General features: G+C 45.9%; 12 protein-coding genes across 12 annotated transcripts; 7 read left to right on the top strand and 5 right to left on the bottom strand.

The window, feature by feature from the left end:
• Positions 1 to 478: 478 nt before the first annotated feature.
• On the top strand, positions 479 to 2,602 carry Mcm3 (replication origin activator MCM3, probable; the record flags this gene model as incomplete). The annotated part of the gene is made up of 1 exon (XM_001416367.1): positions 479 to 2,602. The coding sequence occupies one exon, from the start codon at positions 479 to 481 to the stop codon at positions 2,600 to 2,602; it is 2,124 nt and encodes a 707-aa protein (XP_001416404.1).
• Positions 2,603 to 2,681: 79 nt separating this feature from the next.
• On the bottom strand, positions 2,682 to 3,020 carry Cup105 (uncharacterized protein; the record flags this gene model as incomplete). The annotated part of the gene is made up of 3 exons (XM_001416120.1): positions 2,682 to 2,821; positions 2,873 to 2,916; positions 2,965 to 3,020. The coding sequence occupies 3 exons, from the start codon at positions 3,018 to 3,020 to the stop codon at positions 2,682 to 2,684; spliced, it is 240 nt and encodes a 79-aa protein (XP_001416157.1).
• A 414-nt stretch (positions 3,021 to 3,434) lies between these two features.
• On the top strand, positions 3,435 to 4,709 carry Hda (histone deacetylase, probable; the record flags this gene model as incomplete). Its single annotated transcript, XM_001416366.1, has 1 exon — positions 3,435 to 4,709. The coding sequence occupies one exon, from the start codon at positions 3,435 to 3,437 to the stop codon at positions 4,707 to 4,709; it is 1,275 nt and encodes a 424-aa protein (XP_001416403.1).
• Positions 4,710 to 5,108: 399 nt separating this feature from the next.
• Positions 5,109 to 7,051, top strand: Alg2 (glycosyl transferase, putative alpha-1,3-mannosyltransferase; the record flags this gene model as incomplete). Its single annotated transcript, XM_001416365.1, has 11 exons — positions 5,109 to 5,220; positions 5,271 to 5,329; positions 5,387 to 5,447; positions 5,497 to 5,603; positions 5,650 to 5,703; positions 5,753 to 5,905; positions 5,958 to 6,074; positions 6,125 to 6,198; positions 6,252 to 6,428; positions 6,477 to 6,720; positions 6,767 to 7,051. The coding sequence occupies 11 exons, from the start codon at positions 5,109 to 5,111 to the stop codon at positions 7,049 to 7,051; spliced, it is 1,443 nt and encodes a 480-aa protein (XP_001416402.1).
• Positions 7,052 to 7,557: 506 nt separating this feature from the next.
• On the top strand, positions 7,558 to 7,988 carry Osp1 (Orfan Protein; the record flags this gene model as incomplete). Its single annotated transcript, XM_001416364.1, has 2 exons — positions 7,558 to 7,879; positions 7,930 to 7,988. 2 exons carry the CDS (start codon positions 7,558 to 7,560, stop codon positions 7,986 to 7,988), a joined length of 381 nt encoding a protein of 126 aa, XP_001416401.1.
• Positions 7,989 to 8,192: 204 nt separating this feature from the next.
• Bop1 (Ribosome biogenesis protein BOP1 (Block of proliferation 1 protein), probable) lies at positions 8,193 to 9,926 on the bottom strand (the record flags this gene model as incomplete). The annotated part of the gene is made up of 1 exon (XM_001416119.1): positions 8,193 to 9,926. One exon carries the CDS (start codon positions 9,924 to 9,926, stop codon positions 8,193 to 8,195), a length of 1,734 nt encoding a protein of 577 aa, XP_001416156.1.
• A 305-nt stretch (positions 9,927 to 10,231) lies between these two features.
• On the top strand, positions 10,232 to 10,756 carry Rlp24 (ribosome biogenesis protein RLP24, probable; the record flags this gene model as incomplete). The annotated part of the gene is made up of 1 exon (XM_001416363.1): positions 10,232 to 10,756. The coding sequence occupies one exon, from the start codon at positions 10,232 to 10,234 to the stop codon at positions 10,754 to 10,756; it is 525 nt and encodes a 174-aa protein (XP_001416400.1).
• A 150-nt stretch (positions 10,757 to 10,906) lies between these two features.
• Positions 10,907 to 12,103, bottom strand: HemK (protein methyltransferase; the record flags this gene model as incomplete). Its single annotated transcript, XM_001416118.1, has 1 exon — positions 10,907 to 12,103. The coding sequence occupies one exon, from the start codon at positions 12,101 to 12,103 to the stop codon at positions 10,907 to 10,909; it is 1,197 nt and encodes a 398-aa protein (XP_001416155.1).
• Positions 12,104 to 12,494: 391 nt separating this feature from the next.
• Cup62 (hypothetical protein) lies at positions 12,495 to 13,294 on the top strand (the record flags this gene model as incomplete). The annotated part of the gene is made up of 5 exons (XM_001416362.1): positions 12,495 to 12,715; positions 12,765 to 12,867; positions 12,917 to 12,967; positions 13,040 to 13,153; positions 13,205 to 13,294. The coding sequence occupies 5 exons, from the start codon at positions 12,495 to 12,497 to the stop codon at positions 13,292 to 13,294; spliced, it is 579 nt and encodes a 192-aa protein (XP_001416399.1).
• Positions 13,286 to 13,960, bottom strand: Coq4 (Ubiquinone biosynthesis protein COQ4-like protein; the record flags this gene model as incomplete). Its single annotated transcript, XM_001416117.1, has 1 exon — positions 13,286 to 13,960. The coding sequence occupies one exon, from the start codon at positions 13,958 to 13,960 to the stop codon at positions 13,286 to 13,288; it is 675 nt and encodes a 224-aa protein (XP_001416154.1).
• Positions 13,961 to 14,206: 246 nt separating this feature from the next.
• Fip1 (Fip1 motif containing protein) lies at positions 14,207 to 15,300 on the top strand (the record flags this gene model as incomplete). The annotated part of the gene is made up of 3 exons (XM_001416361.1): positions 14,207 to 14,260; positions 14,312 to 14,366; positions 14,426 to 15,300. 3 exons carry the CDS (start codon positions 14,207 to 14,209, stop codon positions 15,298 to 15,300), a joined length of 984 nt encoding a protein of 327 aa, XP_001416398.1.
• Positions 15,301 to 15,420: 120 nt separating this feature from the next.
• Positions 15,421 to 16,980, bottom strand: Ogd (hypothetical protein; the record flags this gene model as incomplete). Its single annotated transcript, XM_001416116.1, has 1 exon — positions 15,421 to 16,980. One exon carries the CDS (start codon positions 16,978 to 16,980, stop codon positions 15,421 to 15,423), a length of 1,560 nt encoding a protein of 519 aa, XP_001416153.1.
• Positions 16,981 to 17,239: the final 259 nt, after the last annotated feature.

The following is a 17,239-nucleotide window of genomic DNA, read 5'->3' as shown; positions in this document are numbered from 1 at the left end:
ACTTGCGGGCGAACGAGTCTGCAGGTTTCCTTCACGCTTTGCAGGTTTCCTTCACGCTTTGCGCCGCGTGGAGAAAGCGAACGCTGCGACAAGTACGACACGCCAACGCCAGAAAAACATTTTTGGCGTTGGATATCTATCTATCCGATATCAGTATGTATTACTTTCCAGGCTCTAATGTATGGGGTGCTAGCACTTCTCGATCGCCAGGCGCGCGTTGTGGCGTCGTCGCGAGTTATTAGCACTTCCGACGGTACGCACGTATTGGGGACGTGGAAAGTAATATATACTGATATCATATCAATCCTAACAAATTTTACAAAAAACCAATCCCCGGACGCCGCTCGCTGCCTCGTTCGCAGCGCGCAGCCTCAAAGAGTGAGTCCGGTTACGAGCACGCTCGATTGATATTGGAGCTTGTGAAAAGCTAGTACTTCTAGCGCTTTAAAACTGGACACAACGAGCGAGGAACGCCTTCATGGAACGCGAGTTCGAAGCCTTTTTTCAAAAAAAATTTGAAATTTCAGGGAACGGCAAAACCGTTTCCGAAGACACATACTTGGTCAAGCTACAAAAGCAAACTGAGGGAGGCAGATTTATCGTGCAACTCGATCATGTGCGAGAATTTGACTCATCTTTAGCGCAGAGGATACTAACCGATCCAGGAGTAGCACTGAAAGCGCTCAGCGTGGCCGCCGAATCTTTGTTGAGAAAGCCGTGCTCTTTTTGTGTAGGTATTTCTGGTAATTTTGGAAGCTATGAACTGTCTCCGAGACAGCTGTTATCAACATACCTCAATAAGATGGTTCGAGTACATGGCATTGTAACCAAGTGCTCCGCTGTCAATCCAAAAGTTCAAAAGATAGTTCAGTTCTGTCCCAATACAGGAAAGCTGTCCCAAGGACAGATTTATCGCGATGTCACAGCACTGACTGGTATGAGTACTGGTGCGGCTTTTCCAATGCGAGATCAAAGCGGAAATTCTTTGGACATCGAATACGGTGAATCGTTGTACGTTGATCATCAACGCATATGTATTCAAGAAATGCCAGAGAAAGCACCTGCTGGTCAGCTTCCACGGTCAGTGGATGTCATTCTCGAAGAAGATTTAGTTGATTGCTGCAAACCCGGAGACCGAGTGAGCATTATCGGAATTTACAAAGTCGTTCCAGTTCAGCGCAGTAACACTTGTACTTTCCAGACTGTTTTGGTTGCAAATTGTGTAGAAAAACTATCGAAGGAACTTTCACCCATCCCGACAATATCAGAAGTCGAAGACATGACCAGAATGGCAAATATAGTTCAACCAAGACAACTTTTGGAGCTACTAGGGCGTTCTCTAGCCCCATCTATATGCGGTCATAACCATATTAAGCAAGCCTTAGTGCTCCTCCTCCTAGGAGGTAACGAAAAGAACTTGCCGAACGGAACTCACATTCGCGGTGATATTAACTGTTTACTTGTTGGTGATCCATCCGTTGCGAAGTCACAATTATTGCGATGTGTCATGGGTGTTGCGCCTTTTGCTATAAGTACGACTGGACGCGGTTCGTCTGGCGTTGGTTTGACAGCGGCCATCACTAGTGACATGGAAACCGGAGAAAGACGCCTGGAAGCTGGAGCGATGGTGCTTGCTGATCGGGGCGTTGTCTGCATAGATGAATTCGACAAGATGAATGATATCGATAGGGTTGCGATACATGAAGTAATGGAACAGCAAACGGTTACTATTTCTAAGGCTGGTATACAGGCATCTCTGAATGCTAGGTGCAGTGTGGTTGCTGCTGCCAATCCACTGTATGGGACGTACGATCACGCTCAAAGTCTTTCTCGCAACATCAATCTCCCCGACTCACTCTTATCACGGTTCGATTTACTTTTTGTCATTCATGATATATCTGATGCCACGGTCGATCGTACGATTTCTTCCCATGTTCTTCAACTCCATAGCCAGGACAGGAGCCCTGCGGCTACAACAAGCAGCCGACTTGCGAGTGTCGCAGTCGACCCAGAAAACCAATGGAGTTTCACCGACGCATGTACTGAGCCAAACGGCGGGTTTTTGACGAAGAGCGATCTTCAAAAGTATTTGCGATTCATGAAAGAACGACCTTGGGAACAGAAACTTACAAATGAAGCAGAAGTGTGCATCGCTGAACAATATGCTGCTTGGAGACTTGCGAAAGCAGAAAAGACCAGAACTTCAAGCTCGATACCAATAACTGCGCGGACACTTGAGACGATGATCCGTTTAGCCAGCGCGCACGCAAAACTAAGGATGTCGAGGAAAGTTGAGCGTATCGATGCACTCGAAGCCATACGCTTACTCAAATACGGGATAGAAGCAAATGAGCAAATTGTGTCTGACTGCTGCACGTCATTACCTGCTGGTCCGACTACAGAAGAAGATGAACTGAGTATTTTCAGACGAAATTTCAGTCAGCTTAGAGCTCGTCAGAACAGCGTAGAACTTGCTGCTATTATGAGAAGTGCAGCTTCGTGGTCGCCACATTTCAACCCTGTGAAGGTGACGCAAATTCTAGACAGAATGGCCACCTCAAACGAGATATTTGTTGACGATGGAATTGTGCACATCATTTGATGTAAAGACGTCATAGTTCGAAGATAAGTTACCATTCCATGCGCAAAACAATTCAACGGTTCACTTTACGCTGAAAGAGTCAGCGCTTGGGAACAGAGGGTACATATTTTCTTCCTCGAGTCGCGCGCCTCTTTCGCTTTTTTGCTAGGAATTTGTCAACTGCACCTTTGCTTTTGAGTACCTCATACTTCTCAATGAGCTGTAAGACCTTCATTTCGGCTGAAAACGTTCATGTAAAATGGCGGAAGAACAGAGCTTTTACAGTCGTACACTTCTTCAGGTAGTATGCCCTACTCTTTGAGGATTTCGGAGAACTTCAGAGGACGTCAATGAAACGGTACAACCGAACGTAAGTTGTGTACCTTTTCTCTAATTTTGGTTGGCTTTTCACGTCGCCTTCACTTCCTTCGTCACGCATCGCTTCGATAGGCGCGTCTTTTCCGTGGGCTGCACGGCGGCGGCACCAGCCGAATCCTGCTGTATTTTTTGGTTTAGTTTTCAAGTCGCGCGTTTAAAGTCGCTTGTCTGATGGTTATTCGTATGAATACGCGCCAAGTCTATATCTAGTCTATATGTATGTTTGAGTCTCGTAGTGTAGACATACTCTTTAGCGCCGCTATAATACGGGTTGGGTTCGGCTTACTCGATTCAATTTTCTTATTTTCTTCCAAGTACCACGTCGGCCACCTTGCACCGCACGCAACACACGGAAGCCGAAGCCTAGCAAACGAGATAGTATTCAGTTCCTACGAAATTCAAGACAGTTTGCGGCCGTCGCCAATTTTTTAACAAAAGGTTGGTTCTCGTTCCACACGGGCTTTCGTCGGTTCCGATGGTCGCCAAGGAAAGGGTGTGCTACTACTATGACGAAGAAGTTGGTAGAAACTACTACGGGCCGAACCACCCCATGAAGCCTCATCGCTTGTGCATGACGCACAATTTGATTTTGGCCTATGATTTGCATAAACACCTGCAAGTTTTCAGGCCACGAGCCTGCACGAACACAGAATTCACTCAGTTTCATAGCGAAGATTACGTCGATTTCTTGTCAAAAATAACTCCTGACAAGCAGCAACAATACGTTTTAGAAATGCAAAGATTCAACCTTGGCGAAGACTGCCCCATTTTCGATCACATGCTTGACTTTTGTCGACGGTACACAGGTGGGTCCATTGACGGAGTCCGGCGATTGAATCAGGGGGTATCAGACATTGCCATAAACTGGTCTGGAGGTTTACACCATGCAAAGAAGGCAGAAGCTTCGGGATTTTGCTACATCAACGACCTCGTGTTAGCGATACTAGAACTCCTGAAGCAACATGCACGGGTCGTGTACATAGATATAGATATTCATCACGGTGACGGAGTGGAAGAAGCATTTTACATGACTGATCGAGTGATGACCGTCAGTTTTCATAAATATGGCGATATGTTCTTCCCGGGCACAGGTGGTTTGAGGGACATCGGCATAAACTCGGGAAAATACTACAGTGTCAATGTGCCCTTGAATGATGGCATAGATGACAAAAGCTTTGTGGATCTATTCAAATTTGTCATGCAAGACGTGATGGATTCATTCCAACCAGGCGCCATCGTCCTCCAATGCGGCGCTGATTCACTAGCTGGCGATCGAATCGGTTGCTTTAACCTTTCACTGAAAGGTCACGCAGAATGTGTTTCCTTCATGAAAAGTTTTGCGAAGCCGATACTTGTTACAGGTGGCGGAGGCTATACGAAATCCAATGTAGCCAGATGCTGGGCGAATGAGACAGCAACTCTCCTAGGTAAACAACTGGTAGAACATATTCCACCGCACGAGAACTATTACGAGTATTACGCCGATGCAGGATACAAGTTGAAGGCACACGCGCCGGTGTGGATAGAAAATTTGAACACACCTTCATACTTGAATCAGGTGAAAGAAAAAGTTCGGCAAAACTTGAAATCCCTCACGTTCGCACCGAGTGTTGAATTCAGCGAAGCACCTCCCGCCGTCCTCGTACCGGAGTTGGACGAGAGTGATCTGAACCCAGACGAAAGATATGGCGGGAGTTTGGGTCAAGACAGCGTCGTCATAAGTAAGGAAGAGTTCTACGAAAACGACTAATACTTTGTTCGCTGACCACGGTGGCAAGAAATTCACCAGATCGCATTTCGTAGATGAATCCCTTGGACCTTTTAAACAAGAAAAGAGCCAAATAGTTGATGTAGGTATGATGTGACTTTAGGCCATCGTGTGAACATTAATTTCAATGGATACCCCACATCACTTCTGCACTTGTACAATCCGTCCTATTATATCTTCACATAATCTACCAATCTGGCTCATGCGGACTGCGTGAGATCCTACGTCCAATTTCGTTGCCTTTTTTCGTATGGTTCGTTCACGGACAAACCTGGGATCGCTAGACCCCGTCACGTGAGCCATCAATTTGTACGACTCGTCCACACTCTGGCAATAGTGACTTCGAGTATCTTTACATCTTACGCGTTCTGGAATACATCGATGTTCGCTACAAAGGACTTGTCCAAAGAGTGCCGCGCCAAAAGTTCAGCACACACTGACGGCACCTCAAAACCGCTAAGAATAAACATCATACATCCGGATCTTGGATTAGGTGAGGTAGATCTGCTTCGCTTTGCATGTTCATTACAAGGTTCTTCATAGGTGGCGCAGAACGACTCATATTGGACTTCGCAAGAGCGTGCTCAACAGCTGGTCACGAAGTAAGTCACATGAGTCAGCTTCAAAAGTAATTGTATTCCGAGTTGACCGCAAAGTAGATTAAGCTTTATACGGCATTTCACGACGAAAATCGGTGCTTTGAAGACACTGTGAATACAGGTGAAAGACAGTGAAAGACGAAAGCGAGTGAATTCAAAGTTTTCTCCAGAGGGCAAACGCGTTGACTGGATACAAGTTTACAATTCACTGGTGCCACGAAATTTTGCGGGGCGGTTTCATGCCATTTGCGCCAATCTGCGATGTCTTTGCGTAGTTGTACGTTACTTGCCTTCACAGTAACTTTTAGGCTAACTGAATACAGTTTTTTGCACTGTGGCGAGACTGTGGTAAAGTCGATGTTTGGATTTTGGATCAGGTACTTAACTGTGTGAGTTGAATTTTTACATGGCTTTAACAATGCTCAGGTTCCAATCCCAATATTTGTCCTTAAAATCTTCGCACAACGCACAATTTTTTATTGTCATTTTCCAGACTGCCTACTAGCTCCACACAATACAACACTACAACGTCTGTATCGAACTCCGATAGACTATGTTGAGGAGCATTGCACTGGCATGGTAAGGAAAAGTTTATCGAGAGTTGAGTTCCGACTAACTCAGATTTGTAAAGGCTGATTGTATTGTTGTGAATAGCTACTTTACAGCTGAAGTCTTCTCACGAACCTTCAAACGACTGTACAGGAAAGGAATATCTCCAGAGGTTGTTTACCCCACAGCTTCTTTGACGGTACGCTTTGGTTACACGCTGGGTTCAAATTTGTTGTTGACCTGCTTTAGGAGCTTGAGTTTACACATGATGTGGATGCGACCTTCAGAACTTTTCCTGGCAAATCACTAATTTTTCAGGAAAGGTAAGGCTGGTAACTTCGTCTTAGTCAGCACAACCTTCTGACTTCAGACGCAGGAAGATATTCCTCTCCATAAATCGTTTCGATTCAAATAAAAACCTTCGTCTTGCTATTCTCGCATTTCATAAGTTCATTCAGCAAAATCGGAACGATGCAACATACATGCTGATTCTTGCAGGTGGCTTTGACTCGCGTTTACAAGATAATGTCCAAGTGCTGCGCGAGCTGAGGAGGTGAAAAAGGCGCTTCAAATTTCAACTGTATTCACACCTGAAGTGTAGGCTGAAAGACGATCTAGAACTCTCTGACAGTGTTCTCTTTCTTCCTTCGATCAACAATCACCAGAAGCAAGTTTTATTGCATCATAGTTTGTGTGTTTTGTACACACCAAATGAAGAGCACTTTGGAATCGTACCACTTGAAGCCATGCAGTACCATAAACCTGTCGTTGCGTGCAATAGTGGAGGTCCCAAGGAGACTGTGATACATGGTGTGACGGGCTTCCTGTGCGAAAATACTCCAGAAGTACGATTGTCGAATACTTTAAAGTTTCCTTCTAACATTTTTCAAGAGCTTTGCGTGCGCGATGAGTAAACTCGCACGCGTGTCTGGGCTCGCTGAGCGAATGGGAAACGCAGCACAGCTTAATTTTGGACAGAAATTTGACGTCGTAGCATTCCGTCGAAGAGTTCGAGAAGTCTTGAGTAATACTGCTGAAAGTAATTGCGAACCGCAAATTCGTAGTTCGGTGCCTCTCTTTTGGTACCTGTGGATATTTTTAAGTAGCGCACTGCTACTCGCCATTTTCATCTGTGTAAGCGTGTATCATCATAGTGTTCATTTTTTTGAGAGATGACGATACACAAAATGTTCAATCTTCCAATCTTCGACAAATAGACTGTAGACGTAGCGCGCTTGGCTAATAAGCATCATGTAGTCACAGGAAAACCTAAGTAGGATTTGTTTTGTCTTGCCTCTGACCCGCATTTTTATGAAAATCCACGAATATAGTGGATTTTGCCAAACTCAGCGGCGATCGAGCGCTCTCGATGAGACGCGTTCGACGAGCGATTTTTGCAAAAATGTAGAGACAAGTGGAGCCACGGGATGAAATTAGATTTTAGATTTAACTAAGCATCGATGTTTAAGTAATTTTACCCTATATGATATCCTTTATTATGCGATTTTCTTGTGAAGTGACATCCCAATCATTCATATTTAGTTGAAGTGAGATCATGTCATAGGACATCATGACGACATCGCGCGCCGCGAAAACGCACGCGACTTAACCGCGAAAACGCACGCGACTTCGTCCGCATAGCTGCGTCTCATATTCATTCAAAGAAGTTAAAACTGAGTCCAATGTTAACGATACGTGTTCGCCCAAGACTAGAGATTAACAAGTGGAGCTTGTATCATAACTCTACGCTGTCGACTAAAACTATAATCCTCGACGAAATTGTTCTCAGTCTATCGGCACAGAAAACTGTACAGGAGCTTTCACGTACAAGTTGGCATCAAATTTATGATCAGGAAGCTCAGACGGAACTCAAAAGTGACTTAACTACGGAGGACAGGGTGCTGTGCAACGGCACTCAGCTCATGGCTGACAAGCGACTTGAAGAATATCGAATTCCACACGCAGCTGACTTGGTAGTGATAAGACGGCTTTTTGTAGTCGAAGGTACGCAGCACCATTGCTTTCGTTGAAACGAACATAAGTCGATCGCGTAGGATGGAAAATTATGACGGACTCGAATCATGACTCGTCCTCGGATGAAGAGGATTTCTGAAGCTTTCCTCCTTTCTGCAAAGCGAATGAGTTGTTCTTATTTTACATCGAGCATTTGGGAACGGATTTCTTTAGGAAGATTTTAGTTTCATTCAAGTGACAGCACATCCACGTATCAGCGCCATCTCGCTCGTTCCTACTCAAAAGTCTTTCTAAACTACATCGTGCTAGTTTTTGCTCTCGCTTCGCTCGTGATAACAGATGCTCACATTGGACTGAAAAGACCAATATTTGCCTTTCCTCGCTGGAGAAAGAGCCACGGCTGACATGGATGAAATTGTATTCTGCAGCAATCCACAATTTCTGTTCTAGTACTCTTTATTGTGTTTACTGGAACTATCATGGGCTCCGTGGTCGAGTCAAAATCAGATGTCTCTGATATGTGAAATATGTTCACGTCGCCATCGAATGCCACAGTGGCCAACAGTGGATATTTTTCATGGCAAATCACCGAACCTATCGCTGCCCCACGCATCGAAATGACCTTGCTATGCGTAGAGCTACCTATATCAAACCACAGTAAATTCCCATTACGTGTGCCCACGAACAGACTCAAGCCACTAGAGCTGATACACATGCAAGAATTCACTGCCGTACCTTTCGAAAACTTTTTCTCGAGCTCCTGTGTCTTCAAATTATACATTCGTACACTCTTCTGTGAGCAGATGAAGAAGAATGCTTTTGTTGGATGAAATGAAGTGCCGAGTATTGGAGCATCGTGCTTCACGAAAGGTGATTGGGATTCCTGTTTATCAAGATTGTGTATCATGACACCACTTTTTGTACCAAAAATCGTAGCAAAGTAACAGCCTTTTTCGTGCCATACTATTTCTTTCACGATTGATGTGTGTCGTACAATAAATGTTGATACACCGAGCTGGATCCAACTCATCAGCTCTGAAGTTTCCATAAAGTTCACGTTTGAGGCATCGAAAACACTGAAAGCATCTGTCACAAGAACGCAGCAACCTAGTATGAGCAGTAAGATGCGCGGTTTCACTGGATGCCAACGAATTGCGGTGGGTGCGATACCGAAGCTAATTTTTTGGAGACAGCATCCAGTGTGAATATCGAATATAAACACTTTAGCAGTTTTTGTACTGCATGCAAGCCACTCACCAGAGGAGTGAACAGACATTGACATAATTTTCTCTGAGATGGTATAGCTCTGTGTGAGAATCTCTGGGAAAGGTTTCAGAGATTTTGGAGAGGGTAGTTGCGGCAAAATTTCATCGGGTGCCATATTTACTCTAACACGATTGGAACGAGGACATAGATATAAATCAAGGCATCTCTCAAATCTTTCGCGTGTGAAGTTTTCATAGCTATGAAGCTGCCTGAGACTTTTTGGCGCGTAATCTGAAGATTTGCCCAAGTATGCCACATATTCTGCCGGTGGGTTGAAAGAAAAGTGATTACCTGGTGGTAATGGTTTCGGTACACGAACAGACCCAGAGCTATTGTGCACTAAGTGCTGCACGCCCAACCATATATCACGAGTATGTTGAATATCATTCTCGCCAGCTGATACATTACGCCGAGGTTGCTGCCTCAAAGCGCGAACTAATCTTAGTACTGATTTAGCTTCCCATTTCGATGGCTGAAATCGCCGCTTTGGTTCGGTTGTGGAGACTACATTTTCCATGATTTGACTTATTCCCGTGATGTGTGCCAGTGGGTCTGTCAGCAGCCTACCCGCTTGCATGCGTCTCAATAAAACAATATCACTTTGAGATAACTTGAAATCTCGCCCTGTCAAACCGTCAGATAGCTTTCGCCATGAAGAACGATCATCGACGTCGTTCAGCAACTTTGACAGTGCATCGGCACCAACATTCCGCTGCAGTCGCTGACCAGCCAAGTTGTATCCAACGTGAGAAAGATCCCTATACCAGGCGGCTGGCACATCCCCAGTCGAGTTTATCGTATCGTCGAACATTTTTGTACCGCGTGCGGAACTCGCTGTAGTCACCGAAACGTTGAACGTCACCGCCGCCACGCGTCCAAAGAGCGCCACGCTTTTTATGATTGCATATTTGCTCGTCGCATACAATATTATATACATAAATTTACATATATCAAAACTAGATTAGTTACTAAATAAAATGCACCTCGGTCAAAACCCTGACGAGGGGAAATTGACGGGTTGGTCCGTGCCCGTTCCGCCAGCCGCCACAACCAGAACGACACTCGTACCCCGCTAGAGAGGTCTAGATTTTGACAAGATCGTGAATAGCACAGCTCATGCGTCTCGAGAAGTGCTGGTTCTGTAGTTCAACCATCTATCCTGGTCACGGCATTTGTTTCGTACGGAATGATTCTAAAATGTTCCGCTTTTGTCGCTCCAAGTGCCACAAGAACTTCAAAATGAAAAGAAATCCACGTAAAGTTAAGTGGACAAAAGCATATCGCGCAATTCATGGTAAAGATCTAAGTGGAGATAACGTGTTCAACTTTGAGCGACGACGTAATCGTCCAGTGAGATACAGTAGAGAATTGACTCATAAAACCATGGCAGCTCTCAAAACTGTTGAGGGAATCCGTAGCAAGCGCGAGAAAAGACACTACGATGGGCGCATGAAAGGGCTCACAGATGAAAGAAGACGAAATGATAGGAAAGAGTTACAAAAACAGGTTCACTTAGTGAAAGCGCCTATTCTGGATGCCGGTACAGCGTCACCTAGCGATCGAAAAGAGAAAACACGGATACAGGTGTCGTCAAACCACGTGAAGCACGGCCAAACTTCCGGGGAAACTTCGTACGATTAGGCAGCATTTATTAATTTAGATTCAATAATATCAGTCGCTCGCTGTCTCAGTAGAGACTTCTTTTGTTTTTAACACTATGCTGCTCGTGCTAACATTGTCAACAGAACCACTCACTGTTTGCGTGCACGCAGACGTTGAGCAATTTCTCACTCAGCATGCGCCATCCATGACTCCAGGATCGTTCACTTTTCTAGCCGTTACATAACGAACTATACCAGAGTAGTCTGCTTTTAGGTGGACGTCTCGAAAAGCCTCGGTGCTGTTCAATAAATGTTGAACCAAACGAGCCTGTTCTAGACCGTGGGTTTCAACTGCAAACAGACCACCGGGGAGTAAAAAGTTCTTGACGTCCCTACAGATAGTGACTAAGTGTGCTGAACCGTCCCCGCCCCCCCCATCGAGTGCGAGCCATGGCTCATGCGAACAAACCTCCGGCTGAAGAGACTCAAGCAAATCTGTCGGGATGTACGGAGGGTTGGTCAAGATTCCGGTAAAGCGTACATCTTTTTTGATCGGGTTAAACCATGATCCGTGCAAGGTTTTGATGGAATCTTGGACTCCGTTACGACGCGCATTGTCCCTTGCGAGTTCGAGTGCGGCTACAGAAACGTCTACTGCGTACACACTGGAGGCATCTGCGCACTTACGCTGTAGTTCTTTCGCAAGTGCGATGGCCAAAATTCCAGATCCGGTTCCAAGATCAAGCCATGGCCCTGACAATAGATTATAATTCATGGTATGATTTTCAGTATTTGACTCCAGTTCACGAAGCCATTCGCACGCAAAATCTATCAGTAATTCAGTCTCAGGTCGTGGTATGAGGACAGAAGTATTCACAGTGAATTCCATATCTCGCCAATGCGCCGTGTTTGTGAGATACTGCAAAGGCACCCTATCTATTATTCTTCGCATCCAGAGCTGCTGAAGCTCGGGTATCGACTGACGCAAAATCGCGGATCGGGTGGTACTTGATGCGCTGAAACCATCGTCGCCAGAGGTTGCTACTTTCAGTCTGGGAGAACATTCGACTCTTTCGGCGGTACTATCCGTTATAAGCCATTCGAGTTCTTGATATAGCTCTTTTAGCATCGGACTTCCATTAGAAGCTTCGAAATACGCAATATTTCGTGCCGCAACGTCTTGACCCCATTTCCTAACGTCATCCAGTTGAGAGCTGTTCACGGGGTACTTACCAGGGCGGTCGACTAAACGTATAGGGATATCAGATGCGTCGCAAAGTGCGCTCGCGTGTGCTCCTTTCATGTGTTTGGCTCGCTTTGTTTTAGCGAGGCCCCGTTTTACGGCGATACGCCCTACTAGAAAGGGTTCGAGTAAAACGCACTGCATGGCCTCAAGGTGTCAAATGTTCCAAAAACTTTTGCGTCGCATCGCGCGACGTTGCGTCAAGCGGAAAGTCATCCATCAAACGGAATCGCAGAGCCAAGTGTGACAGTGATAGCTGTATGCGTTATATTTTCTTGTGCCCACTGCTGAAAGGCCAACGGTGACCTTTTGTCGAACTGTCTGGAAATTTCGGCTTATTTATGCATGTTTGCGCATCATGGGCGATTTCCTCGAAGCATGGACATAAACGGACATATATAGATCATCCTAGCTTCAGTGTGACATTTGTCGCGGGCCTGTACTCACTTCCGAAACACGAGCAGCTTTCGCCTCTGTGTCCACGGGTACTAAGCCGCATTTGAACCGCACATTTTTGCGAAACGTGTGCCGCTTAATGGTGACTCGGGCTGTAGCGTTTCAATGTGCGCCGACGTCAGCTTACAAGAAAACACGACTGAACGTCTGTAAAAGCAGTGGTGGAAAAGTCCCAAGGGCCCCGCACCGTCCCAGTGCCTCGCACAATGCGGGTTCATTCCCTAGAGAAGATCGCTTGCTTGATAAAGACAATTTTTCGCAAAGTCCTCAACGTAAACTTGAATCGGGCTGGTTTTGTCGGTAAGATGAGATATTAGCTTGCTCGTTTCGCGAGGTGAAAAAATCTCAGGCAAAGAGAAACCTTGAAAAACCTTGGTCCTGCAGGTATGGTGAGCTATGGAGCGTTGAACTCGTGCTACTACACTTGTGCATACATCTATTGCCTTCAAAGAGTGAGCTTTTTGTATGATCCGCGCGTTCTATCACTCATGTCTCCTGTAGTCAAGCCTCACTTTGCAAGGGCGCTTTCTCGAGGTCGCTGTGCTTGTTTGGGTATGTTACTGCATTGAATGGTCATCAATCGCCCATTAATCATCATATTAAAACTTAAATTGTACCTTACAGGCCGGAAGTCAAGTGACCAAGGCACTGCGCGTGTGGCTTGCGGTAGTCTTGACTCCGATAACCTCAATTCTCTTGAGCCAAATAGAACAGAAATACACGATAAAACGGACCCAAGTACGTTGACTTAGCGAAGTGATGCAAAGTAAATTTAGCACTGACGAACAGGCAACTTTGATTGCTATTTGTGCTATGTTGTTGGCGTCCATCTTCTGCCTTACTGTCTTCATTTGCGTTAAAAAGTCAAGCTTAGGCTGAACTGCAGGGTATCCTTTCAATTTTCCAATCATCACGCAATTGATCAATGGGTGTGTGGAAGAGAGATTCATAGTCAAAACTTAATAAGTTGGGTGCTTTGCTAGCAGTTCTTATCGCCCATGGAAAAAGTTGATTTGTCAGGAAATTGCGTTCTGCAAGGGGCAAGCGGCTTGGCGCAAAATATGCTGAAGCCCAATGAGCTGGAAGGCCATATTGGACAAACTCTATTGCTTTGAGGGTGAGTTCGCCCTTCAAAGTAGTTGGGCAATCGTATAAAACATGTAGGATGTCGTGAATTTCACGTAGTCTTATGGCGATGTATCTGCTCTGCTTGTCCTGAACAAACCTGACTGGTGGTCTTGCACTTGGCTCGAACTGCCGACTATCCATAAATTTAGCGTACGCGTGACCTAAGCTTCCGCGCTCGCATAATCTTGCTTTAAGTAGCGAATGTTCTGATATTCTTTGGCGGTCCCTCAGCATGGCGCGCCCATTTCTGTCTTGCAAGAGTTGTGATAATATCCTCTCAAACTTAAAAACTCCAATCGTCTCGCTCGTGATGCCCACTAAATCTGCCCGCTCCGGGTGTAGTATAGCCCCCAGAGCGGCTAAAGTGGGTAGCAGTACTCGCGGTAACATTCTTGTAGGTAGTTCTAAGTTTGGCATCGCGGCGTGTCGCTTGCTGTGCGCAAGACGTCCCCTTGTCCAGAACGAACACCGGGTTCTCAAGTCGAGTTCACCGACAACTGGACGCGCTGAACACTACGATTAGCGCGTGAGCACGTGAATATATTTGGAAGCGTCCATATCTGTTCGGCATACAATGTATTGAGGAAGCGTAGTGTTGTGGTGTAGGGCCCACGTTCCCTCGGTAGAAACAAAAACGTCAGAACAAGGAGGGCGGTTGTCGTGATGACGGGTTTTTCACGTGAGAAGGGCTTGAATGAGGAGAAACTGTTCGGAGAGGTAAACCATTCAATTATCAGCTTTTTTTGATTTCATGACGATTGTGCAAAGATTTTCCATTCTGGCGAGACTGGCTCCGGGGCTGAGCGGACAAGAAGCACTCCAGGTAAAATATTCGACTCAGGCTGTTCGACGACAACTAACGTCGACGTCACGTATCTATAGAATCGCTAGAGGAACGCCGAGGCACTGAATTTGTCAAGCACGACGACAGAAAGATTCCGCAGCCTCCCCCAGGGAAACCGCGAACAGGTCGTGAAAGCGTTTCAAGTAGGTTACCAGATGGTCGGTGGAATACGTATAACGGACAAATGCCAAACGCTCGATATAACGAACTCCAACAACGCATTCTTCCTGGCGGAGAAGGAGGCGCTCGTTTTATCCCACCGGACGAATATAAGGAATTTCTACAGCTTGGTCATGGTGGGGTCTTTGACTTGGATCTTGACAACATCGATGTCGCTCCCTGGCGACGCCGTGGAGCTGAACTCAATTCCTATTTCAATTATGGTTTCACAGAACGATCTTGGAGACTGTACATAAAGGAGATCCGAAGAGCTCGTATGGAGCTTCATCTAAGAAACAGCATAGAGATTGGGTTTACAGAAAATAATTCAACTGTTGATACTGACTTGCCACCAGAGGTGAGACGAGCGTTGGGTGGATGGGAGTATGAGGGTCAGTCAAGATCGACGTCACTTCCTCCAGTGGGCTCATCGCACGAGGTGTTAGGAGTAAAAAATACGGAATACTTGCTCCAGCCATCTGAAAATTTCCACAATGAGTCTCAAGTAAACACTCAACAACTGTACGAGGGAACACGGCCTGCACAAGTGAAAATGAACTCACAGCAACAGTCAATGGAAGCCAAGCTTGCTGGTGGAGAAATGACGCTCGAAGAACTCCGCGAAGAAGCCCAAAATATTCAGTCCGAATATCGTGCTCTTGTTGCCTCTAGCACTCTTTCCTCGGCAAAGAATTACGAACTACAGAGCAAGATGCTAGAGATAAAAAAGAGAATCGCTCAGTATCAAGCATGATTTCAAACATGCCTTCGATAGCTGTGGAACTGAAACGCTCATACATATTAGCAAAATATTACTACGTAGTTAATGTAAACTTATGTACACGTGGGCTCACAACAGCACCCGTAGAGTGCGCTAGGTTGACTTGGCCACTACAAAACGAGAAGTTATGTCCCAACGACTTCCCTTCGCATGTGTTGAAATGAATTTGACAAAATTAGTAATGCCTTTATCCACTTTTACGAGTGTTAAACTGTTGAATGTAGGTGCGATAGATCGCAGAGACTCGTTCTCTGCAATGTCCCCAGAGTATACGTCTGCAGCACCGTCCGTTGCTTCAGTGGAAGTAAAGCATTGATAGCCCCCTAAGTCACCAGAGAGCCACTGAGAAGGACCACTCGTAAAGCATAGATCGACATCTATCTGAGAATCCTTGAAAATGTCAGAGTGCGCGAGCGTGTAGTCCAGTCCCGCTCGGAACCGGCGTATTTCAGAAAATGCGTGTGTGCAGTGAAAACCGGTGACCGCGCTCAACCAGTTCTGGAATCCAACTGTGCTGGTGACATTAATCAGAACTTCCTCCAAGCGATCACCTACATCATTTCTATTCGTACGCGCACTATCAGGCTGATAACTTAAATACCTACGAATATGAGGCGGACCTTTCACACTCCAACCATGCCCACATGCGTAGTCGTACTGGCCACATTTTCGACGGTTGCGGCTGTCTTCGCGTTTTAACTTTTCACGCAACGAATCTGCAATACTTGGCAAGAGAAAGTCGTGAAGCTGAATTGAACCTTCGTTTTGAAAGTGCTCTCGAATTCGTATAATGTTTTCGTGTATCAGATATTCTGGTTTGACCCATTTGTGCAAAAAACTTGACAGTTCGTGTTCTGCTATTTGTCGGCTAGACCGAGCTGCAATTGAAACTGAAGTGTACGGTGGATAGTAGATATCGCCAGCTGCCTGAAGCTGTTGAAGTGTTGATGGAGCACCATAGCGTTTTTCAGCTTGTTTTATCTGCTTTGCGTGGAACCACCCTGATATGCTGACCCTGGTTTTTGTAATCGAACTCACCTCCCGAACAGCATGAAAACTGTGTCCAGGCAAGACCTCGAATAGAACCATGGAATTCCATTCCGGCATCATCGACACCACGGGACTGTCGGTTGGATTTTTTCCATCTGGGCCGATGGGATACAGCTCCAATTGTCCTCCGTCTGTACCCGTCCAAACCTCGTCTGGTTCAGAAAGGTAGATTATATATGAAATTCTCCGAGTACCGATCACATCATCATGGCACAGCAGATGACATCCAGCTGTGTAAATATTACAAGAGCAGTCCACTGCGCCGTCAAGTGAACCACATCCTGTCGCCTGAACGATGAAATCACGGAAGGCCTCTGAATACAAATACTGTCGAAGCCTGAATAAATGCGGTACGGTCACGCGTGCTCGTGGCACACAGTCCTGTAAGTTAGCTAGATCTGTTGTTTGATATACTTTGAACAGGTCAGTCTCTTTGAAATTTGCTGTCAGCTGGTCTTTGAGTTCTGCCAAACACTCGCGAAGGAAGCGGTCGTTAAAAACGTTATGGATGTTGACGTGAGGATACGGGACAGCGTTCACAATGGGCGAAGTAATTCGTGACGAGAATTCAAGGAAACTTCGAGAACAGATGTCATCGTGCATGCCTGTCGTGCACGCCACGCTTGCACGCGATAGCACCTAGATGTACCAACCTCCGACTTACTGCGCCGCAAAGTGCCGCCGCGGCAAATCGAGGAGTCACGAACCGTCCATTTCTTAGAGCAAAATAGGCTTCAGCCCCTCAGTGGGGGAGTTGAAGACCTGTAAAAAGCAGGTGAAAGTACTGTGACCTGCTGGTGTCAACTGAACTGCTGAAGTAAAAAAGACGGAAATCTTTTCCTAGCCTGCGCTTCCGGCGCTG

This window comes from Ostreococcus lucimarinus, chromosome 2 (assembly GCF_000092065.1).
Source record: "Ostreococcus lucimarinus CCE9901 chromosome 2, complete sequence".
NCBI classification, from domain to species: Eukaryota; Viridiplantae; Chlorophyta; class Mamiellophyceae; order Mamiellales; family Bathycoccaceae; genus Ostreococcus; species Ostreococcus sp. 'lucimarinus'.
This window is presented reverse-complemented; position numbering and strand designations above follow the sequence as displayed.